At 41.7% G+C, this 25,931-nt stretch overlaps 1 protein-coding gene across 1 annotated transcript in view; it reads left to right on the top strand.

Annotated features, from left to right (window-relative positions):
• Nucleotides 1–25,348, top strand: part of ECE2 (endothelin converting enzyme 2) — an 87,337-nt gene extending 61,989 nt beyond the window's left edge. Inside the window, exons 9-19 of the mRNA XM_063442884.1 lie at nucleotides 10,550–10,692; nucleotides 12,577–12,691; nucleotides 12,976–13,086; nucleotides 13,203–13,301; nucleotides 13,768–13,845; nucleotides 17,817–17,920; nucleotides 18,842–18,952; nucleotides 20,566–20,633; nucleotides 21,695–21,885; nucleotides 22,064–22,159; nucleotides 22,253–25,348. Coding sequence (XP_063298954.1) covers nucleotides 10,550–10,692; nucleotides 12,577–12,691; nucleotides 12,976–13,086; nucleotides 13,203–13,301; nucleotides 13,768–13,845; nucleotides 17,817–17,920; nucleotides 18,842–18,952; nucleotides 20,566–20,633; nucleotides 21,695–21,885; nucleotides 22,064–22,159; nucleotides 22,253–22,429 — 1,293 coding nt within the window. The 3' untranslated portion in view covers nucleotides 22,430–25,348. The remainder of the gene's footprint in view (nucleotides 1–10,549; nucleotides 10,693–12,576; nucleotides 12,692–12,975; nucleotides 13,087–13,202; nucleotides 13,302–13,767; nucleotides 13,846–17,816; nucleotides 17,921–18,841; nucleotides 18,953–20,565; nucleotides 20,634–21,694; nucleotides 21,886–22,063; nucleotides 22,160–22,252) is intronic.
• The last annotated feature ends 583 nt before the right edge of the window (nucleotides 25,349–25,931 follow it).

Raw genomic sequence — 25,931 nt, 5'->3', positions numbered from 1 at the left:
TTGATTGGGTTGCTCAATTTTGCGTGTCGGGTCATCCCGATGGGAAGGGTGTTTAGTCGCAGCTTGTCGGCCGCTACCGCGGGGGTTAGATCCCCGCACCATTTCGTACGGGTGTCGGCGGCCATGCGAGCGGACTTGGGCATCTGGGATGCCTTCTTGCGGGATTTTAATGGGACGGTGTTGTTCCGGCAGGAGGGCCAGTCGTCGGCCGAGCTGGAGCTTTTTACGGATGCTTCGGGCAGTATAGGCTTTGGGGCATATTTCGGGGGCTCCTGGTGTGCGGAGCGGTGGCCGGACTCTTGGGGTTCGAGCCCTCTTATGCGCAACTTGGCTTTCTTGGAGTTGTTCCCGTTGGTCGTTGCAGTAGCGTTATGGGGTGACAGGCTGCGTGATCGGAAAGTGGTATTTTTCTCGGATAACATGGCGGTGGTTCACGCGGTGAATCGCCAGTCGGCGGCATCAAAGCCGGTGGTTCAGCTGCTTAGGCGACTGGTATTGCTGTGTATGTCCCGAAATGTTGTTTTTCGCGCGCGCCATGTTCCCGGCTATTTGAATGAGGTGGCTGATGCTCTATCTCGTTTTCAGTGGTCCCGTTTCTGGCTGGCGGCGCCGGGGGCATCGAAGGAAGGGCTGGCTTGCCCGGACGAGATTTGGCAGCTGGGGGCGTCCTGCTTGGAGGACTCGTGAAGGCTTCTCTGGCACCGGCCACTTGGGCCTCGTACAGTAAGGTTTGGGGCTTGTGGGAACGGTCACTGGAAGGGTTGGCCATGGACAGCGGGGAGGCCCTGCGGGACGCTTTTTTGTGGTACACCTGTCAATTGCTGACAAAAGGGCCGTCCCCTGCCGTGGTGGACAGATCCATGGCGGCGATGGCGTTTTGGTTTCGTGGCATGGGAAGGAGGACTTTACCAAGACCTTCGTCATCAGGCAAGCCCTGAAGGGTTATCGCAAGGGGCGCAGGGCGCCGGATACCAGGCGCCCGGTGTCGGTGCGGCTGCTGGGGGATTTGGTGGGTATATTGCCTGAGGTTTGTTTTGATGGGTTTGAGGCTTTACTGTTCAAAGTAGCGTTTGTCTTGGCGTTTTTTGGGGCATTCCGAGTAGGGGAATTGGTGAGTGCTAGTAAAATGGCGCAGGGGGGCCTGCAATTTTCGGGGGTCCGTATCTTGGATAGGAAGGTGGTGGTGCACCTTGGCAGGTCCAAAACGGACGTCCGCGGCGTGGGCCGGGACGTGACACTGGGGGCCTTGCCGGGCTCGGCTTTGTGCCCGGTGGCTGCTACGGTGGAGTATCTGGCGCGGAGGCCAGCGGTAGGGGGCTCCTTATTGGTACATGCCGACGGATCGTCCCTTTCTCGGTTCCAGTTCACGAAAGTTTTTCGGTTGGGCTTGGGCAGGTTGGGGCTTCAAGCTGCACGATTTGGGACGCACTCGTTCCGTATTGGGGCGGCCACGGAGGCCGCACGGTTGGGATTGGGGGACGAGGTGGTGAAGAGGATCGGGAGGTGGGAGTCGGTAAGATTCCGCTCCTATGTCCGGTTGGGTCTATTGGATTAATGGCATGGGACTGTTTTGTAATTCAAAAAAAAAAAAAAAAAAAAAAAATAACTATCAAATTCAAAAGGTGTTGTGTTATGATATGAGGGGTTAATGGCTATGTTGGGATGTTTCGCTGTGTTGGTTGGGGATGGGGTAGGGGTCTCTGTTGGACTTCCCTCATCATTTGTTTTCTCCCCCCAGGGCGTGTGGCATGGATCGTGGGCCATTCATTTGTCTTCTGGGCCGAGAGGAGGGCCGCAGCTCGAGCGCAAGGCCAGCAGCTGGGTTTTCCGAGAGGCCAGTTGGCAGTTCGTTGGTTCGGGTATCGGGGTTTTTGCTGGGGGGATGTTTGTGGGAAACTGTTTGGGATGCTGGCAGCAGGGTACACGCCAGACGTGCTGGTATTACATGTGGGGGGAAATGACCTGGGCCTTACGCCGCAGCGCCGGCTGGTGAAGTGGATGAAGCAGGACATTAATAAGTTGAGGGGCCTGCTTCCGGGGGTAATGTTGGTCTGGTCTGAGATTGTCCCGCGGCGCCGGTGGCGGCACGCTCGGGACCCGGGGGCTATGGAGAGGTGCAGGAAGAAGGTGAATGGCTTGATGGCAAGCTTTGTGCGGAAAGTAGGGGGTGTAGTGGTACGGCACCTGGAGTTGGAGGAAGGGTTGCCAGGATACTACCGCTCGGATGGTGTTCACCTCTCGGATGTGGGTTTGGACCTGCTCAACTTGGGTTGGCAGGATGGTATAAGGATGGCCCTGTTTCTTCGGGGTGGCGGAGCTCAGACAGCTTAAGGGGTCAAGGTCTGAGCTTGTGGCGGGACGGGGAGCTGAAGGAGAGGAAATAGGCTCCCCTGGATGAACGTGAGGTGGAATAAACAGATTGTGGTCATCGGTGGTTGAGAGGTTTCGAGTCCTGGAGGTGGCTCAGAACCTGGTGGGGCAGGGGTATCCGGGTATACCCCTGCCGTGGTTAATGGTGGTTGGCAGGGGTATCCGGGTATACCCCTGCCGTGGTTAATGGTGGTTGGCACTTTGATATAAAGTTGGTGTATGTTATAATTATGTATATGTGTTATTATATGGGGGTCATTGCCTTTTGTATGGTAGCCGAAGGAACAGGATGCGAGGGGGCGGAGTATGGGGGGCAATGACCCATGTTTACCTGTTAATTTATTATCGATATTATTATTATTATTATTATCATTATTATTATTATTATTATAATTATTGGTTAATAAAGCTGTGGACAAATTTCCCCATACTACTTAGTGTCTGTGTATTATTGGGTTAGGTTATGGGGGTGGTTTGTCCTGGATTCCGACTGCCCAAATGGCGACTATAGACCTGTCATGTAGCCCCATGTAGCTAGAGCGCAGCTAAGCGGAAAAAGGCCTTGACAGGGGTTAGGAGGCGGGCTTAGGAGGAAGTAAGCGTGGGTTGGAATTATGGGTAAGTGGGATTGGCTATTTAAATGAGCAGCCATTTTAGGTGAGTCATTCTAACTTCCTACCTGGTCGAGTTTGTCCCACCCACCCTCCCTTTGTTTGTTTTGTGTTTATTTAACCCGTTTCTTTCACAGCGGCGGGACGGGGAGCTGAAGGAGAGGAAATAGGCTCCCCTGGATGAACGTGAGGTGGAATAAACAGATTGTGGTCATCGGTGGTTGAGAGGTTTCGAGTCCTGGAGGTGGCTCAGAACCTGGTGGGGCAGGGGTATCCGGGTATACCCCTGCCGTGGTTAATGGTGGTTGGCAGGGGTATCCGGGTATACCCCTGCCGTGGTTAATGGTGGTTGGCACTTTGATATAAAGTTGGTGTATGTTATAATTATGTATATGTGTTATTATATGGGGGTCATTGCCTTTTGTATGGTAGCCGAAGGAACAGGATGCGAGGGGGCGGAGTATGGGGGGCAATGACCCATGTTTACCTGTTAATTTATTATCGATATTATTATTATTATTATTATCATTATTATTATTATTATTATAATTATTGGTTAATAAAGCTGTGGACAAATTTCCCCATACTACTTAGTGTCTGTGTATTATTGGGTTAGGTTATGGGGGTGGTTTGTCCTGGATTCCGACTGCCCAAATGGCGACTATAGACCTGTCATGATTGTTCTTACAGTAAAAAAAAACCTTTCCCTTGTCTTAGAAAAAATCTTCTTTCTTCCAGTCTAAACGCATGACCTCATGTCCTATGTAAAGTCCGGTTTGTGAATAGATTTCCACACAATGGTTTGTATTGGCCCCAAATATATTTGTATAATGTTATCATATTCCCTCTCAGGCGACGTTTTTCTAAACTAAAGAGGTTTAAATTTGTTAACTTTTCTTCATAGCTGATATGTTCCATTCCTTTTATTAATTTTGTAGCCCGCCTCTGCACCTTTTCTCGTGCCATAATATCCTTCTTTAAAACAGGTGCCCAAAATTGCACAGCATATTCAATATGTGGTTGTACCAGTGATTTATAAAGAGGCAAAATTATATTCTCATCCCGAGAATGAATGCCCTTTTTCATGCATGACAATACCCTACTGGCCTTGGCCACTGCTGATTGACATTGCACATTGTTGGATAGTTTGTTGTCTATAACAATTCCCAAGTCCTTTTCGTGTGTTGTTATCCCTTATTCGCTTCCATTAAGTTTATACGTATATTGTATCTTTGTGTTATTGATTTAGGGCTTGTTTACATGGTTCACTTTAGGAAAATATGCAGCTACGCCTCCGGCATTATGTTTACTCTTAGCAAAAATTTATCACTGTAGATAGTTTTGTTTAACTTATTTTTTTTTAAATGGCTTATCAATTGTAGATATATATTTTGGGTAAAAAGCACATCAAAAGTTTAACCCCCTATTTCTGAAAAATCCACCTCATAAGATATGATTCTCTTTCTCAGTGACCACATTTCCTTCTCATCAAAAACCATATAATAACATTTCTCAGCAACAATATCCACAGCCATCAAGTGATATATCACTATTGTCCCTAATCTATGAATAATTCTTTATAGTAAAAGGAAGCAGTCACTTGTAACATATAAGATAGCTATTGGTTGTGCTTAAATGATTTTAACATTTAAAATGTATTAGCTTAATTCCTTTTAATTTACATACTTTGCTGGGCAACACCAGGCAGAACATGCAAGTTACTTCATCTTATACTACAGGGCCATTGAATGCTTCAATCTGATTGGTTGACGAACGCTCTAAGGTGTGCATTATTTTCAGGGAGACGCACGGCTAAAGTAGTTCCAGACAGGTGTTGACCGCATTACAGTTGTGTAAGAAATTAGTCCTACATACAAGAGCGTTTTAATGACAAAAACTTGACAAACGTCTTGAAATACATAATCTAAACCAGTGGTAGTCAACCTTTTTTTACCTACCGCCCACTAATGCATCTTTTTGGTTGAAAAATTTCCTTACCGCCCACCAGTTTTCGCGCAAATGCGGAATATTTTTTAGAAAGGAGGGTGTTTTAAAAAAAATTAATGTATGTACATTTATCTTTTTATTTCTACTTAATGCAGGTTTATAAGGTTTTTAACTTTATAAAGTTTAATGAGAAAACAATAAAGTAAATTGAATTTACCTTTACTAGTGATTAATGAGATCCTTGAGGTTGATGCTGCGAGACTAAATATTTGATATCTGGTTCGATTTTCATAAGGAACAAACGAAGGTCTCTTTCAGTGATATTCAGACGACTTCTCTGTTTGCGCATAATATGATTTCTCATTTGTGCGTCAGCTCATCTCCTCTCCCTCCTCAATTCCCCTCCCCACCTTTTTTCCCCTTTTTTCTATTTTTTAACCTTCCTTATAGCAATGCCCAGTAGGAAGGCTGAGCACACATACAGACAGGCACACATACAAGACACACACACACAAGACACACATACATACAGACACACATACGACACACACACACACATACATACAGACACACATACGACACACACACACACATACAAGACACACACGCAGACACACAGACAGGCACACATACACACATACAGACACACAAGACACATACATACACACATACAAGACACACATAAAGACACACAAAGACACAGACAGGCACACATACACACATACAAACAGGCAGGCACACATACAAACAGACACACACAGACATGCACACACACATGCAGACACACACATAAGACATACATAGACACACACACATGCAGACACACAAGACACACATACAATGACACATACATACAAAGACAAGACACACATACATACAGACAGACACACACACACACACACACACATATATATATACAGACAGACACATACACACAAGACATACATACAAAGACACATACAGACACACACACACACAAGACATACAAAAACACACACACACAAGACATACCTACAAAGACACACACACACAAACAAACACACACATTATATTTAAGTCACCCTCCTGTTTCCTACCTTTAAGGTGCAGGAGGGTGACTTTTCCTGGGGTCCAGTGGTGGCTCAGGTGGATGGGAGTCAGAGTTCCCACTCTGACTCCCTCTGCTTCCTCCCGCACGGCTCTCAGTTTTAGCTGGGAGGAGTGACCGGGGAATCACTTCCTCCCAGCTCTGTGATGTCATCACAGGGGGCCCGGTCACGCTGTTAAAGCGCCCAGCGCTGACCGGGCCCCCTTACAATCCGCATCCATCGGGTGGCCCTGACAGCATGGGCCACCCGATGGACACTTTGGAAGGCAGCCCGGCGGTTTACTGCGCGGGCCGGAGCCGCAAATGGTCACAGCGGTATCCAGTCGCACGGGTACCGCTGGCTCGCACCCGCCCGCCCGCACTATCAACCTGGAAATCCCTACCGCCCACCTGGAATCCTGAAACGCCCACTAGTGGGCGGTAGGGACCAGGTTGACGACCTATGATCTAAACAATGTTTTGAGGTGTGGTAACTGTAGTATAAGCAGAATAATTAACTCCATGCCCTAGGAAAATGCTGCACTTCTCTGGGGGTGGCAGTTGCTCTTTAATCTAACTGTAGGTATGGCAGACAGGTACAAAGTATGGAAGAAGAGATGGCTTGAAAGATCCACCATCTCCTTTATAGGATATGATGTGTGATGTCAGGCAACTATGATTTCAGTTTTGAAAAAAATTGATTCTGACGATCAGTTTATATCTTATTATCTGTCTGTATAACTACGCAAATCAAGATAGATTGCATTATATTAGTGATAATATCTTACAAAATGTACATATTCTCTTATATAATATAAAGTATTTAGGGGGGATGGTTGCAGTAGATCCACTTTGAATAGCTTTAGCATTATCATGAATTTGCGTGTCACGGTGCTACTTCAGATACGAGATACCAAATACAAAATTCATTACTTTATTATAGATTCCTTTTCGTGTCCTGATCAACACCAAGATGGGGCCTTTTTCTTTCAGGCCAGTGTGGGCATGCTATGTTCGACAGATACATTATACATTACTGAATGCATTTGTGAGAGCATTTGTAGACTTTGCTGTGGTCTCCTTTCAGAAACGCATGCAGTGTGAACCGAAACATCTTTGTTAAAGGCCATTGTCAATCAATACAAGAGACAGATAGGGCATCTATATTTAACCAAGGTGATCGAGGCATCAGCTGATTTGTCATTTAGGAATAAGTGTCTTACTGTGTTTTTTTTATAGCATTCCTCATGAGGTGGTCTGTGAACATGGCTTTCTATAAAGATTTCACCACATAGCTGAATAACCGTTCTTGCTTCAATAGATGTATAGCAGTATTGTCTGTTACTGTACATTCATCTGCAGTTGCCTTTGAACTTACTGTAAAGGTATTATGCCTGTAAAACAGTATGAGATTGTGAACGTTCTTCCATTAGTCTTTTCATTCTAAGGGGCTTGGGGTCATAATGGGTTTACTAATTGCACTTTATTCTGGTAGTTTTGCTTGGAAAACTTATATAAATATAAGAGGTAGAGAGAGAGAGTGTCTATCTAAAGAAGCGCGTCTGACACATATCTTGGAGTAACTCTTTACTTATAGGTGGTAGTTTTGCAGATTTGATGTAATTCAGGATGCTGACAGTTTGGGAAAAAAAGATTAAAAAGAGCAACATGAAGGTGACTTCAAGGTCCACAGATATAATAGAGGGAGATAATGGCCTTCCTCAGCATTAACCGCAGAGCCACATGGTATACATGGCATAATAATAGATGGAGATCGAGCAATAAATAAGATGGATGGTGAAATGGACGTGATAACAGAAATGGGGGGAATATGAAATAAACATGGGAGTTGATAGTGAGAGGATTAGATGATATGGAAGAGAGAGACATGTATGTGTGAATGAAGATGATATGTACACTTTATTTTTTATATGTGCCATAGAAGACAATACATAATCACAGCCTTTACACAATGGAAACAGCATATGCATCTTCCATAGTTCATAACACAAAATTAATAAATTAAAGCAGGAGTAGAGGTGGAAAGAAAGGGTACGGATGGGGGGGTACCCACTGCGATAATGGTCTAGTGGTGAAAAGGTGCGCCCTATCCAGAAGACATGGTGTACTCTTGCAAGGCATCCAAACATTTTCAAAAGAAGGAACAGTGTTATATAATAATGTGGTCAAGTGGTCTATTAAGTATTTTTTTTCATCCCATAGATGAAACTGTTGTTTCCAACCAGGCAGTGGCAAGGGCTCTTCTTGCAGCTAATGTTATCCAATTGAAGAGCTTCTAGGCTCTTTTTGTGAATGGCTCTATATGTTTTGACAATAGAAATAATCAGGGAACTAGTTTAAAGGGTCTCTGAGATACCTCTGCCAATAAGTCCCTCACCTCTCTCCAGAAGGATACCACCACCAGGAACGTCTACGTTGTGTGGAGATACATATCTCGCTGGCAACACACTTTCCAGCAAGTGTCGGAATGTACTCTGCCCATATGATGAAGCTGGACTGTGGTTGTATTCCATCAAAATCGGAGCTTGCACATCTGCTCCTATGAGATGACGCATATGGATCCACCCTGGCTGCCTCTCATATATGCTCCCAGGAGTCGCCCTCTAACAGCTTCCCTAAGTCCCATTCTAACTCATCTATATATAATGTAATGATCCCCAATTTGAAGATCTGGAGAAGATAGCACGGTATATTATAGAGATGAGGCCCCTTTAGTAAGTTCTCTGAATGCACATACTTTCATAGAAAATTATTTGTGAATTTGCCGCTTTTTTGACTTCCTCTTTTTGTGCCAAATCCATTATTTGAATATATCTGAAATGATCTTGACTATTTAGGATGTATGTTCTTTGTAGTTCCTGGTATGAAATCACATTGATAGATGCATATATCTTTTGAATACCTGCCTCCTACGCGTTCTTAAAATCTCTGTGGCACATCCATGGGAGGGGTGGGGGGATCTCTGTTTCTTAGGTCCTGGGTCAGAGGCAACAGGCTAGAGGTTAAATTAAATCTCTGTCCAATTTTATCCCAGATAGTAAGGGAAGTAAGAATGGCTGGACATTCTGTACAGAGAAGGGCCTTCTGGGGTTTTTCTAACCTCATATAAAACATGGGCAGGTCATAACCCGGTTAAAAGGATTCCAGATCAACCCATCATCTGATGGGGCATGCTGCATATCTGTGCTAACTGTGCAGTGAAGTAGTAAATTAAGAGGTGAGGGAATCCCAGTGCCCTCCCCATGTTTCTTGCTATTCTGTGTTGTTAGTTCCTCCGATATAAAGGAATTAATAGCTCTCTGTGTTCCCTCTAAGTCCCGTTTGGTTAGATATATTGGTATAACCTGGAAGAAGAATAGAAACCTTGGTAGAATATTAATTTTAACACGGTGAATTCTCCCTATTCACAATATTGGCTTTCCTCCCGAATTCTCTAGGTCTTTTCTAATTGATGTAAATAGCAGAGTATAGTTGATCTCAAAAATGGTTTTAGAATTGTCTGTAATCTGAATCCCTACACACTTGGTGGAGCATTTTGTCTAATTTAAAACAAGTTTCTAGCCTTTCTGAGTCTGCGACCAATGCATGGACAGGTATTGCAATGGATTTCTCCTATATCCGGAGAGACTAATAATATTACATTGTCCACATATGCGTACAACCCCACTATAGTTCCTGAGATCCAAGTGTTCTTCCTCACCAAATGAAAAGGATCATCTTAAATGATGACAGGGGAAAACCCAAAATTATTGAGGGACTTAAATGAGGAAGTGATTACCAGAAATGGGGTCTGGGCACTTTCTAGTCTATATCTTGAATTCTGCAAAGAATTAGCAATAGGGCTTGGAGAGGTTTGCCATTAGTGCTATAAATAATGCCTACCATTATGGAGTGAATTCTGCTACACATAACTAGGCCACTTCAAATTCTATGGGGAAGGGGTCTTTACAGCTGAGCTGCTGCTGATTATTGCTAACTTCATCATTATAAACATAGATGCACACTCACTGTCCTCTAGTAAGCAGATACCCTTAACAAAGGACCGTAGAGAAGGATGATCTTATCTCTATCACTACAGAGACTCATTTAGCATTAACTGTGCTATATTACCTAATAATAACTCATCATCATCTACATTTAGCAGGTATGTTATGCATATTGTGTTTCCCTATGTATAAGATACCAATTCTATTCTTGCCATTTACATAATGAGTGTTTAGCTCATCACATGGAGGCCTACATTCTAGGGTTAACTCATCGGTGTAATATACAGATTTAGTAACAAAGCAGTCTCTGAGTCAGTGATTTTTATGCCGGTCTTTCAGAGGGAGACCCCTGGGAACACATAACCCATTTTTTTATTAAATGAGGATTGGTTTAAAAAGCACAAAACAAGTGGCAGTTCAGTCATATGGAAGCTATTTGACATTACTCTGGCTGGTCATATTTTCATAGATCAGCTTGTATGCAAAATTAATAGAGATGTGTAAAACATAATATGACTATATTCTCTTTTCTTACCCTTTCTTGGCAGATTCTGTCCCCTGCATTTGACTGGATGGATTATTTGGGTTTTGCACTTTCTCCACTGGAATTGAATGACACTGAGCCTGTTGTGGTGTATGGGAAGGAGTATTTGCAGCAAGTGTCTGAACTTGTGAACAATACAGACCCCATGTGAGTCAGAACCCAGAGCTTTTAACCTGTGTATTGTGAACATTGTGAATTATTTTATTGTGACTGTAGGACTGCTGGATTAAAGTCTGTTGCTGAGGCATAACACAGTAATCTAAAAACTGCACCATGCTGCCTCTATTGGATGGATGGATGAGTGTAATGGAGGGACGCTTGGCTAAGAGTAATACGTTTCCTCTGCTAAGTATAGGAGCGTAAGAACTTACAGTGTGCCAAGAGCCATGATTTAAGGACAAGGTGGGGGGAACAGAATGCATCATGTTGCAGGATTTGAGTGATATCCTCAAATATTTAAGAAAGGAGTGAGGCTTACTCAGTTCTTGACCCTAACAGCTTAACTACAGCTGTTCTCTGTTTCTACAGGTACGTTGCATGGGTCCCATCTTTACTTGGAAATTTAGAATCTTTAAACTGTGACATAAAAAGCATTACATAGGTAATGCCTTTGAAAAAAACAAAGAAGAAAAAATACACCCTGTTTGTACCAATTCTCAGATCCTTGGGCTTTAACCCCTTAAGGACCAAACTTCTGGAATAAAAGGGAATCATGACGTGTCACACACGTCATGTGTCCTTAAGGGGTTAAGTCTCATCTTATGATCAAAACCTCCTCCTCCGGGAAATGGCTGAGTGCCTTTATGAGGACCACTTGAGCAAGTGATTGGAAGAATTCACTCTTTTGTATGTGCTTCACATTAATGTGAATGAGAAAATGGTGTGCAGCAACAAACACAAAATGTATGATTTCAAAATGAGAGGCAGAGGGTGAGCTTTGGTGTAAGAGGTGTTTGGATTTGTTTTCAAAAATCCTGCGTATGGCATCATGCCACTGTATTAGGTACATGATTGCAATGTATGTGCCTGGTTTATCAGTTAAACAGTTGCAATGGGTTTACATAGTGACAGAGGAACCAATGGAATCATTTGACTTTACACCAATCAGGAAGAGCTAAACACTAAACACTTAAATTAGGCTTGGCCATAAATAATTCTGAAAGGGGAATATATAAAAAATGTTATGGCATTATACATAATATTTACTGCCTCCTAATTTATCATCATTTAATGATGAAATATAAAATAACAATTAATAATTAAATAATGAAGCTAGCTGCAATATATGGGAGTTGTGTGGCTAGGTGGGGGGTTATCAAGGACAAATGTGGGAAGAATAAAACAGACAAACAGTTAATGAGTATTTATATTTTATTCATAGAAAACCCATATTATTCATAACAGTTCAGCCCACCATCCCAAGGGTTGTGTTCATGCATTTTGATGGACACTGCTTTTGTGCATTCTGTATTATGCAAGACTCATGTATATTTCTATATATGATAGGAGTTTGTATAGAGACACTTTGCAATTAGTGGGTAAATGTATCCTGATTCTCCCCAGAAGATCCACTTCACAGTCAACCTGTGCCCCTTATTTCAGTGTTATTCACCAACAATGTATGCTGGTAGCCTGAACCATATAATTAATTAGCATTATTCTATAGAATGTATCAAGCTGGACTAACTATCCTACCAGTTTGTACCACCAACTGCACTTTACCCTCCCAACCTTCCTTACACAGTTTCTACAACTGTAACTCCAGTTCATTTGTTCAATGAATATTTTCCCATAAATACATGACAACCATCCACAGTTTATAGCAATTACCCTTTACACTCTTTTACAACTCATGCCCAACAACATAATTGTTATAGAAACGTTTGTAAATTGTTTACCCACCTATAAAATTCACAGATTCTTTTGTAATGTCAACAATTTTGTCATTTTTAAGTCATCTTGTCCTGCCTTCTTTGGTGACTTTTTCCATATGCCTCTGTCCTAATGATCATCTTGCATTAATATCCTCAGGATTTTGAATAATTACTTAATTTGGAACTTGGTTCAGAAGATGTCCCCAAGCCTGGATTCCCGCTTTGAGAAAGCTCAGGACAAACTTCTTGAATCACTATATGGAGTGAAGAAGGTGATTTGCAGATGGTTGCTCAATGTTTTTTCTGTAGTTTGCCATTAGCTCATCAGTTTGTGTTTCTGGTGTCAAATTTTAAACTTCTTTCCTGATTTATATACATTGCTAGCTTTTCCTAACGGAGTTGACTCTCACATATTGTCTTCCACTTGGGTTGCTTCTATTCAATCCTTCTAATGTTTGTCTAATGTTTGTCACACCATTACCTTTTACTTGTACATTCGTTCACCCTCCTGCTCATACTAACATTACTTCCCTCATTTACATCCCCTCTTTTGCAGTCGTGCACCCCTCGCTGGCAGACCTGCCTCTCTAATACGGATGACACACTTGGATTTGCTCTTGGATCTCTGTTTGTTAAATCCACTTTTGACAAGAACAGTAAAAGCATTGTGAGTGAAAAAAATAAAAAGCAACAAATAGATTAGCTCCCTAGATCTAATCAGCCTCCCAGAACGCAGGGGATTTAAAATGGACCATTCATACATACCTTGACTTCTTCTCTCAGGCAGAGCAGATGATTGGGGAGATCCGTGCAGCGTTTGAACTGGCTTTGGCAGGTCTTACATGGATGGATAAGAAAACAAAAAAGGCAGCAAAAGACAAGGTACTGTACAATATCTGCTCCTTCGTCCCATACAAACAGGATATTCAAACATACTTTGCTCTTCCTGCTCAGCCCCCACCCATTCCTTGTATTGAAATGGATGCTCAAGTGATGTCAACCTTGACTGCCGGCACAATACAGAACACGCGAGGGAGCTATACTGGTAGCACACAGTAATTACACAGCTTCATCGCAATTTGTATTCCTCTTCCCCCTTCCCAACAGGACACCAATATATTTGGGCAGAGCAGGCTAGGCAGGTGTCTCCTCTGCCTTGTTTCTATAGTTAGGGCACAGGACAGTCTTTGCATCCCATCCATGGGCACACCTTGGCCTCCATTTGCCAGCCCTGCTTGGGGCCAGATGCCCACGATTTTATCATCAACATGCACAAGCCTGACAGTTGCACTAGTGTATTTTGTCTTCTACAAACAAAACACCAACCAAAATATTTTATTTTTCCCAGGCTGATGCTATCTATGACATGATTGGATTCCCTGATTTTATTCTGGATTCTAAAGAACTGGATGAAGTGTATGATGGGGTAAGAAGAAAGGGGGAAGATAAATATAAATTGGCATGAGAATAACTAGATAAATATATTGATAAAAAAATGTTTATTATACATCCTATAATATTATAAATATAGTATAATATTATACAGGACTTAATTATATTAAAAATGTGGATTCATTTATGTCACCATTAGATGTCATTTACAAAGTTGTAATCTTCTATAAAAAAATAAATAAAATAAGCAGAATGATGTACATTTTGCTTTCACAGTAGACCTCAGAGAGAGAAAGAGATTTTTTTTTTGTTGGTAATGCAATGAAAACAAAAATGGATGATTTCTTAAAGTGTGCTTTAATAATTAACTGACATATTCCATATCATTATTTCAAGGGAGCAACAGTAAGAAAACAATTCAACAGACGTGAAAAGAATAGAGCCTTAATTGCAAGAGCTTACAATCTAGTGCAGGGGTAGGCAACCTTTTAGCAGCACTGTGCCGATACAGGATTGTCATGTCCCGTAGCATGCCGGCCTATTTTTTTTTTTTAATCGAGGGGTGTATGCTGCTGTATTCTGCTTGTGTTATTTTTACTGTAATTGCTTTGTATCGTTGTATTTGTGCGTATAAGCAGGGCCGTCTTTAATAGTGACTGGACCCTGGGCAAAGCATTTGCTTGGGGCCCCCTGGACCCTGTCCCCCCTCCTCAGGCATGCAATCACGTCCTCCATCTCAACACAGTGGCGGACCTAAAGTAGAGAGGTGCAAGAATTTTTGGGGGTCTCCCTGTTGCACGGGTGATTAAAAGGTAGATCCCCAACTGTCGTGCAACTCCAGAAATGCATTGACAGCTGGGGCTCTACCATTTACCCATGTTTGCAGGTCTGTATTTAGCACTAAGCAGTTTGTGTGTTTGAATGTTAACAGGTTTTTGTATGGAATATGTTTGTATGTGGTGTTGGCGTGATTGCAAGCATGTATTTGTGTAGTGCTGGTTTTTGAATGCAGGGGTGTATTTACATATAATTTTGGTGTGTAACACAGACATGTGTTTGTACGTAGTGTTGAAATTTGAATGCAGGGGTGTATTTGTGTGTAGTGCTAGTTTGTGAATGCTGAGATGTATGCACACACACACACACACACACACACACACAGATCTATACACACTGAAATGCGCACACACACACAGATACACACAGACATACTGACACACACACACACACACAGACATGCTGACATACAAACATACTGACACACACACAGACATACTGACACACACAGATGACACACACACACACACACACAGACAGACATACTGACACAGACATACACTTTAAAACCCACCCTCCAGTTTCCTACTTTTCCTGCTGGTGGCTGAAGGTGTTGGGAGTTGGAGTCTAGAGCTCTCGGCCAGCCCCCTCCAATCAGCCTACTCTTCTTTCCCACGCGCTCCTCTCTTTGTGGGAGGAAATGATGCACGGTCGTCACTTCCTCCCAGCCTGCTGCCGAAAAGTAAGGGGCCTGCTCGCGCTGTTAAAGCGCCTCAGCGTGCGACAGGGCCCCTGCTGACAGGAGCCCACCGGGTGGTCCTTTGCGCATGGGCAACGCGGTGGGCCTCCTTAGTGTGCGGATTACCGGCCAGAGGGTAAGAAATAGTTGAGGCCAGCAGGGCTCACGATGCAGCTGGCCAGTTTACCCCGCGTTAAAGACGGCCCTGCGTATACGAGCTATTATATTGTATATGTTCATGAGTAGTTTATGGTATTGTGTATGATACATATGTATGGGGGCTGCTTGTGGAATTGTGTATGTGTGTGGATGGATATGTCACAGTGTGTGTTTGGTAGTGTGTGGGGGCTGTTTGGGGTATTGCATGTGGGGTTGTGTGCATGTATATGGACTGTTAGTGGTGTTTCATTTGTGCGGATTGTGTGCATGTTTGTGTGTGGGCTGTCCGTATTATTTGTATGAGGGGAGGGTTATTCTGCATTTCTGTGTATATCTAGCAGTGTGGGTGGCTTCCAGTGGGGACTAGGGCGGCCACGGGAATGTCAAGGATAGGAGCTGCAACAGCAACTGCGAGCTGCTCTACTACAGTGTGGATTCCTATTCAGAAGTGCTGGGAGGAAGTGATCTGAGATTACTTCCTCTACGTGCTGCAATGCATAAATTGAGGATTGTCCTTCACCACCTTTTCGGATTAGCAGATATCTGAAATTTTACCTGGGACTCCTGATAGGTCAGAGCCTGTTTGGCTCTAGCAGCCTTGAGTGCCGTGCAAAGACACCTCGAGTGCCGTAGGTTGCCTACCCCTGATCTAGTGGGAATATTCTATTTTCTCTAAACCAAGTGTGGTCTACTATAAAAAGAAAGATGCCTTCAGCAATCTGTAATAGATAGAGAGAGAATAGGAGCTGACACTAATAGTGAAGTAGAGCATCTGACACATAGAGATATTGAGGGTGAGAGCAGAGCTGGTATGGGTGAAGGTGAAAGTAACGTGAAGAATAAATGGAAGAAGAGCTGATCTGGAAAGAAGGACAGGATAGCTGACATCGAATGATAGGATGATATGTAAGTATTCATGTAAACAGAAGGATGGAATGAGTAGAAGAATGAAGAAGGTCAGACATCATAACAGATTCATTACCATACTTCATCGTATAAAACCGGGGTAGACAACATTTGGCACTCCAGATGTTGTGGACTACATCTCCCATAATGTTGTTTACAGCCATAATGCTGGCAAAGCATCAGGGGAGATGTAGTCCACAACATCTGGAGTGCCAAATGTTGTCTACCCCTGTTTTATACGATGAAGTATGGTAATGAATCTTTTATGATGTCTTACCCCTGGTATAAAAGGTAGAGAATGTTTATTAAAAAATGAAGAAAAAAAAAATATTCAAATCTATTTTTACATAAGGTACATTGAAGGTAGAAGACATAACCATTAGGGTGTGTAACAAACTGTTTTATGCACTATACTATACCAACAGTATGGTACATTAATATAACTATGAAGATTCTTGACCTGATACCTACAGATGTGCCATATCCTCTGCCTTGTAGTCGAAGCACAAAAGGGTGCAGTGTGTGACCACAGGCACAGATGACAGTGTATTTGATCAGTATTTAAGTCTGTGTAAGAGCAGTTATGATGTTTAGTCGATGTATCCATACAGAACAGAGTAGGTGGTCAGACATTAAACCAATGCAGAGAGGCTTATTGATATTTTTTTTATTGATACAAAGCAATGGCGGTTATTCATATTGAATTCCACTGTATAGTGCAATATTGTAGTACTTGTGTACTGCTATGATCCAAAAGAGAGCCCCCTCCCTCCAATGTGATTTAGAACAGTCAGGTAGAGGAACACATTTATCCAGATGTGTTTTTCCACCCCGTAACCAGTTCTTCCTCAGGTTGTGCCTTGAGTTTTAGCACCCATGTAACTTACTGACAATCACTATGCCACAGACAGGACAGACCACAGTCACTGAAAATCAGAACCAAAAGTACAGAGATACATGTTGTCAATCAGAAATAATGCCATAGTATAAGGAAGAAGTGAAGTTTGAGCATCCCACAGCTCAGACATGACTAGGTATTTGCAATATGCTTAAACATCAATATTATATAATGCAGTATAGGACAAGGAACTGTAGGGCATCATTTAAAAAGAAGGCTTGATCAGGTATGTACAGATTTGTCTGTTTTTAATTCTAACTTATACATTGCTATTTGTATGTTTACATCCGTTCCTTAAATCCTTTTATGTCAATTCCTCTAAACACTAACCTTCGGCACTGCAGATGTTTTGTACTACACCTCCCATGATGCCTTGCCAGCATGATGGGTGTAAGAGCATTATGGGGGATGTAGTCCACAACATCTGAAGTGCCGAAGGTTGCCTACCCCTGACTAGCCTGTCTTTATATCTCCTATTTTTCAAAGCTTTCTAGGCCTAACACAAATGATTGCCTCCTTCTTACAGTTTGAAGTATCAGAAGATTTGTTCTTCCAGAACATGCTGAATTTCTATAACTTCTCAGCAAAGCTGATGGCTGAACAGCTAAGAAAACCACCTAACCGAGAGCAGTAAGATCTGATCAGAGCATACATACATAAATCACATGGGTGGGGTGTAATCAGGGGTGCCGGTCTTTGAAGTTCAGGCACCCTGTGCGAGCCAATCTTGTGGCATATTTATTGGCAGCCACAACTGGCCTTATGAGTTCCAGTTTTACCCTCAACACAGAGCCTCATCTCGTGCTTGTAGGGAAGAGCTTTATCACTGCTTTTTAGGATTATCGCTTTCAGGATTATTGCAGCTCTACTCACACTGGGGGGAAAAGAACATCTCTGGCGGCAAAACCTCTCTTCCCATCGGGGTGTCCGCCACAGCAACATTATGAAATACCTTATTAGAAAGGGTAAATGCTTGGGCTAGATTCCTGGTAACATTTGTGGCATTTTATAATTGCTCGGGTGGCATACAGATTTCCTGGGTGAGAAATATCTCACATATAGAGAATGAATAAATATCAGCAGTGTATGTTTAGATATTTGTTGCAGTTTCCAAGCAATATTCTGTATATGTTTGAGCATGCTGGTAATCGTATCCCATTGCTCTTGTTGTGTCAGATGCCACCTATCGACGTTTCTATTCATTCTCATTCTACAAGCATACAATTATAAAGAATCACTTTACCTAAACATAATGAGATTAATCAGATATGGATTTAATAGAAGGTGATGATAATCACAACAGGGGTGAAGGTGTACGCAACTGTGTTCTGAGGAAATGGGTGGGAAGTGTGCTCACACATTGAGTGGGAGAGATAGATAGTGTGATCAGAGTGGGCGGCATATCAAGCAGTGATAACAGTGTAAGCGCTGAGATCAATACAAACCGACATAAAAAGGTGTAGAGGGGCTTATACAAGGATAATACAACAAACATAAGCCAACACAAAGGTGGATGGATTGTATTGCTTATAATGCTCACTCTCTTTGCAGGTGGAGTATGACCCCTCAAACTGTCAACGCCTATTATTTGCCAAACAAGAATGAAATTGTCTTTCCTGCTGGAATCCTTCAAGCACCGTTTTATGCCCCCACGCACCCAAAGTATGTAATATGTTTATCCTGTGCGACTACAGACATAGCCAGTGATCTTTACATCATTACATCCAACAAACATATACTTTATATCAGTTTTGCTATTTAGCAATAGATTTTCATCAAATCACTCCACTACCCCCAACAAACATCTACTTTACATCCAATGCACTAGATGAACCGGAAGAATGGAATAGTCTCACAAATAATATAAAATGTTATATATATATCCTACAAGTAGAAGACATTCCACTAAAATACTGATTAACATTAAAAAGGTGATATTTTAATAGCACAAACCCTACTGCTGGAAAATACACACAGTACAGATAAACTACATCTCTCTGCTCATACGGATTCATACTGCAATCAGTAAGTAAGTATACCTATATGTGTACAGCTATGTAAGTTAGAGATGAGGTTTTAGTAAGGGGAGCTGTAGAGTTTGGAGTAGTTAGGGTTAGAGAGTCTTTAGGTTTAGGGAAAGTGTGGTTAAAAGGGTCTCCGTTACAAGTGTTATCTGTAATTCCCATGATCTGCAGAGCCCAGATGAGACTCACAAGACCTCATTTTTTTGGCACATTTAAGGCAGGTACCTTCTAAGCCCCTCACCCATAAGCTCCCAAAAGCAAGAACTGGCAGTCCATTGCTGTACTCCACACGGTTATAGTTCAGGGTACAGCTGCATACCTGGCATTGTAATGATACCTATCATTTTAAATATTTCTAATGCAGTCTCTTTTTTTCAAGAGAAAGTCTAGCACTTCATTCCTTGTTAGATTTGTGCATACTCACAGAAAAGCACTACAAACAATTCTCCAGCGTTAAGTGTTTTTTTTAGATATATTTAAATGCATATAAAATCAAAATTCATACATTCAAGCTGTATAATGTACTATGTTCAGTTTTGGCGACTTGTCATATAATGCTTTTGAGGATTAAAATTCTTATCAGACTCAGCCAGCCACTAGTGGAAGTTACCTGGAGTTTTGATCCACAAAAGTTTAGCAAGTGGTTACCTCACTATCCCACTTCATCAGGTGTCATATATTTTAACACCCACCAGTTTAAGCCACAATCTCGCAGAGTATGATAGGAGTTGTAATCCAGCAGTGACAGGCAGCTTCAACTTGATGGGAGATAAATTCCCAACAGAGTGGCATTTGTCTTTTCCCCTCTATCCTTTGCACTCTGCCACAGATGCATAAATCTATGTCATTGAAACCAGGAACAAAATTGCACAAAACAGATATTGCAAACCAGGAAGAGAGTATTTTAGATGGCTGATTGACAGCCCCAGAAAGCCATGCATACAGACATTTAAAAATAAATAAATAAATAAATAAATCTCTCCAATTTAAATTTGCTGGAACTTAGTGCTATAACTATTTCAGTAAGAGATACTTTTATCATGTCCTGGTGTGTCGAGTTGTATTATTATTATTTACAATGCTACCTACTTTGATTCTAAGGCATATTTTGCTGGAAGTAGATTACATATAGTCAGAATAACACTTTTCACTTTAACACATCCAAATCATACATTGTTATCCTGTTGTGAACTTTAATACACAAATGTTTCATATATCCTAAATACATGTTCATTATTCCTCTTTTCACAGGGCTCTAAATTTTGGAGGTATTGGGGTGGTGATGGGGCATGAGCTGACACATGCCTTTGATGATCAGGGTAGGTAATGACCAGAGACAAATTTAGTTGTTGTTAAAAGCAAGCCTACGTTTACCTGACAAATTATAATTCTGTAACAGAAAGGAAACATTGATAATAAAAAGAAAAGTCAATTATCTTAGAATGTTTATTGTTTTTGATAGACCAATGTAAATAAATAGCTGTGTGTGCATGCTTTGAAGTACATGCATGTGGAATACGAGCATACAGATAATTGTATGTCCATGGAAGGTATGGAAATCTGATTTTGTAAAGTACACAGCTGCACCTGAATACCCACTATTTAAATGAGCACTATAAGGTCAGGAGCACAAACATGTATTCCTGACCCTATAGGGTTAAAACCACCATCTAGCCCCCTGTCCCTCTCATGCCTCCCTAAATATATTAAATCTTACTTATATTCGTCTGCAGCAGCTTACTTGTCCCTGTTTCCTTTAGACCTGCCCACTGCCTGCTGAGATCATCAGAAGTGGTAGCCTGACCCAATCACAATGCTTCTCCATAGGATTGGCTGAGGCTGACAAAGAGGCAGATCAGGGGCAGATCCAGCATGATCCAAACACAGCCCTGACTAATCAGCATCTCCTCATAGAGATGAATTGAATCAATGAATCTCTATGAGGAAAGTTCAGTGTCTGCATGCAGAGGGAGGAGATACTGAATGTTTGGATGCATTTTAGGCAGCCATGACCCAGGAAGGATCTCTAACAGCCATCTGAGGAGTGGCCAGTGAAGTTATCACTAGGCTGTAATGTTAACACTGCATTTTCTCTGAAAAGACAGGGCTTAGAGCAAAAAGCCTGAAGGTAATAATTCAATGAGCTGTAGTTGTTCTGGTGAATATAGTGTCCCTTTAATAAAGAGTGCTCTTGGATCTGATTGTAAATATAGTCATATATCTTTGTGAATGCAGTCATTTTTCTTGTAACCTCAGGATACATGGCAATGATATTTGTCTCTGGGATATTGATGTTACTTTAGAGTAACATAGCATGATAGAGAATTTCCAGGTGAATGGAGAAGCACAACTAGTCAGCTTTCATTTCACTCCGCTGCAGGTCGCGAATATGACGAGGATGGGAATTTGCGTCCCTGGTGGCAGAACTCATCCCTGGAAGCTTTTAAGAATCGCACCGAGTGTATGGTTGATCAGTACAACTCTTATAGTATAAATGGAGAGAAAGTAAATGGACGTCAAACCCTAGGGGAGAACATCGCAGACAATGGGGGTTTGAAGGCAGCGTATCATGTGAGTGCCAGTGTTCAGTGTACACAATAAATGCCATTGTATAACTTGTACATGATGCCACGGATAATGTCTTCCTCAACCCCTGCTTCTTTCCCCTGATATACTGAATGTAAACATATATAAGATATACTGTGCTTAATTTCCAGCTATATGCCAAGTGTGTTTCTTCTAATTACAGGCCTACAAATCTTGGCTGCAGAAGTATGGTGAAGAAAAGAGGTTACCAGGAGTTGTATTAACCAATCACCAACTGTTCTTTGTGGGATTTGCACAGGTGAGCATGAATATGCCTTTAAACAGAGCCCAAATATCCATATTCATTCAGTTTTGACACTTTCATTCCTCTTCACATTACTTTTTGTTTCAGGTTTGGTGCTCTGTACGAACTCCTGAGAGTTCCCACGAGGGGTTAGTCACAGACCCCCACAGTCCAGCCAAATTCAGAGTCATTGGGACTCTGTCAAACTCCAAGGACTTTGCTGAACATTTCAACTGTCCCAAGGGGACCCCCATGAACCCTGGAAAACACTGTGATGTGTGGTGAGATCCTCTAGGCTAACATGACTGTGTATGCATGATATGTATGCAATGATTAATGAATGTATTATATGTGTGCCATAACGAATGGATGTATTAACAGAGAAAGTTATAGATTTCTTAAGGGGATGATGTGCTCCTCAAAATCATTACCGATGCAGTTGGTGATCATATCTACTTACGTTGTAGGATGTTTTGTGAGTGCTAACCATATGTGCGTTGTGACTGATAAATCAGAGAGTGTATAAATGGATAAGCAGAGAACATGCTGTGTGTGCCAATCACCTGATGGTGGACGTAGGTGAACCCCGTAAGAGTGTATTCTCTAAACCAGGGACTGTGGAGAACTGACAAGGATATTGCAAATTTTAGACAAAAATAACTACGCTGGAAAAGGAGCTGAATTTGAAGTACATTTCCAGTTTGGCTATTTTTTAATGTAACATATACAATGTCCTTATCAATTCATCACTCTGTCCAGCTTAGCAAACAAAGGGTAGAGATTTAGCCCAAGTTGTTATAGGGACATTAGTTTTTGGTGAATGCCATCTAGAGACAGGAAAGCAAAAAGAATATCTGACTGTTTACCATCTCCAACTTTTCTTTTGCAGCCGGTGAGAAGACTGGCACAGGGTTGCGCGCTAAAGTGTGAACAATTGAATTAAAATGGAAAATTGCATAACAGGCTAAAATAGTTGAATTGTAAACATGGAGAATGTTATGAGTTGAAATTTCATTTGAATTCAGTTTGAATTCTCAGCAATTAACAATTTAGTAAATATCCCAGTCAGTTGCGAGAGATAAGAGTGTCTATTAATGAAGAAAAAAACGATGTAACTTTCTGCTCCTTTTTTTCCTGAATTTTTGCAGTTCAGTACATGTGAGTGCCAATATATCAGTAGAGAATTATGTGCATTGTGTCCAAATTTCTGCTAAAACATAACATTATAAACCAGGATACTCTAGTGATAGTTTTGCACTGACGTGTGCTGAACAAATAGAATGGATTTGTACCGACCGTATAAACTATATTTAGTGAAACAATGTGCGAAACTAAATATAGCAAAGACAGAATATTGGCACATTTTCAGTAATGCTTGTGTAAATGGGTTACTAGAGATTTCTGTGTGAATGGGAGTTAGAGTATAGTGAATGCTGTATGAATTGTAATTGACAAAGCATGCTGTTGCCTGTGAATTGGATTAGTATTGGATGCGGTATGCCTGTTCACGGATATGAAAGGATGTTGCTGGCACTGCCCTTCTGCGGTGTTAGTCCTGTCTCACAACATGCCTGACCGTCTGCTGTCATGGGGGTCCCACACTCGGTGGGGTCTGATAACCCCCATATGCCTCCTTTGCACTGTTTGGAACACATATCACGCTGGCATCATGCTTTTAAGACCTCACACACCCAACAACCATTTTGTGAAGTCTACCGTCTTTAATGCCCTCCAGATGTGCAGGCTAAGGGTGCACAGATGTTGCAAGAAACAGGATATACGTGTATGAAAACCTCTGCCAAATGAAGTGACTTCTCTGACCTTGTGGATGATATGGATAAGACATACCAGAACTTTCTAAAAGGGACTAAAGTTCCTCTAAGAAACCCAGAGACAGTAAAAAAAAATATATATATATAGAAAACGCAACAAAATGCCTTAATTATCAATCAACAAAGACAGATACTAAATGAAAACAAACAAACAAAATCACACAGCCCCATCAAGAGACACAATATATGCCCTTAAGCAGGGATCTCTTTAGAATTTAGGTACGGTGTTAATGCAGTGTCCAATTTATGTTGGGAGAGAGGAGTTTGAGTCAGTAATATTAGTTTCATCCTCAAGCATCACATAAACTAAATGGGAAGACAAAGTACAAATTCATGATTTGAGTCATCAATGAATGGGTACATGTTATTGTAAGCAAAGCAAAATCCGCAGTAATGGTCAGTAATAGTAAAGGTTTGTACTGATGGCTTTTCAATATTCACTTGTTAATTTGGCAGATCCACTGCCTACTCCCCACCTCCCCACACCTACCTCACACACTGTGACATTTGCCACTACTCTCCGTCTACACATACTGTGTGCTGTTATGAAGATACAAGGAATCTACTCAGGAGGCTTTATTGTTCCCACCCACTAAAAATGCTTGTGCTCAATCTAAAATAGTTAGGGTTGTCAGCACAAGCATATTTAACCCCATGAGGGCTGAAGGTCTGTAACATATTATTACTGCTTACTGTTGTTCAGCCATGCAATGCATTGTGTGTTCGTAGTACTTGTATTTCTTCTTTGAGCGCAGTCAGGTAGCATTAGACCTGCTCTATAGCAAGATAGAGCGCAAGTCTCAGTAGAGAAACTCGCAACCAGTCCTGCCTCTGTTCCAGAACCAAACGAAAGGTTCAGCCATTATGAAAAATAGCAGGCTAGAATTACAAGTTGAAATGTGGATTGCAAAATTTATGCTAACACTGTCACGCTTTAAGTAGAGCTGTACAGTATATATTAGCTAATTGGGGATTTTTCTCATTAAGCTATTGTAGCCTAAAGATTGCCATTCAGATTCCAGTTTGGAGTGCAGTGAATAAACCCCTAAGGAGCATGGGGCCTGTTGCGTTAGTTTATTGCAGTGCCTAGAAAACAGATATTACATCTACTACTATTCAGTCCTACCCAATCAAAGAGCATTTTGTCCAGTCTAATGAAGTGGGATGAGTGTCTTTTACACAAGATTTGCTTAAATCACAATTGTACAAAAACTGCTTCAGTGACTTTATACTTAGACTGAGTGCACACACAAGAAATATACGCCACTCCATTAGACAATGTTACTCTTATTGGATGCTCGTAGCTTCTTCATCAATGTGTATCTGTGAAAATGTTTTATTTTTACATGTCTAATAAACTCAGCAGAATCTGTCTCAGTGTTTATTTGCATAACAACTGACAGTAAAGATGGGACATGGGCGTTATGTCTGCAGAACGATGAGGAGGCAGTCTGGCAAGATCGCAGCTTGGTTTGCAATGCTCAGAAAGCTGGGTGGTGCCATCTGGCATCTGGGATTGCCTTCTGTCTAACACCTCTCACATGTACTAATTTAGATATGAGTGACAGTATCAGGTTTGCAATGATGTAGGCCAGACCCTTTGAATACCGAAGAGATTATTGTTATTAGGGGTTACATAGCACTGACATCTTCTGCACTGCTTAACAATTATACAGTGGGGTTAACCTGTTTTCGAGCAAGTGGTGTGATTAACGAACAAAAAATTTAATTTCCTATAGTTTGATTATTATTATTTTTTTTAAAATGTGATTCCAGTCCAATACTCACATCTAATGTCATTAATCATACAAATGTTTAGATGGCGCGAATACCACTGATTCAATGTTGTTGAAAGGGGTCACCACTGATTCAGCTAAGCAGAATCCTGCTAATCTTATCACATTATCATCTGTAAATTCTAGATAATATAGGACATGAAACCCAGTTGGCTAACA

The sequence above is a fragment of the Pelobates fuscus genome, chromosome 2 (genome assembly GCF_036172605.1).
Source record: "Pelobates fuscus isolate aPelFus1 chromosome 2, aPelFus1.pri, whole genome shotgun sequence".
Classification (NCBI taxonomy): domain Eukaryota; kingdom Metazoa; phylum Chordata; class Amphibia; order Anura; family Pelobatidae; genus Pelobates; species Pelobates fuscus.
The sequence above is the reverse complement of the archived record's forward strand: the minus strand, read 5'-3'. Positions and strand labels throughout refer to the sequence as shown.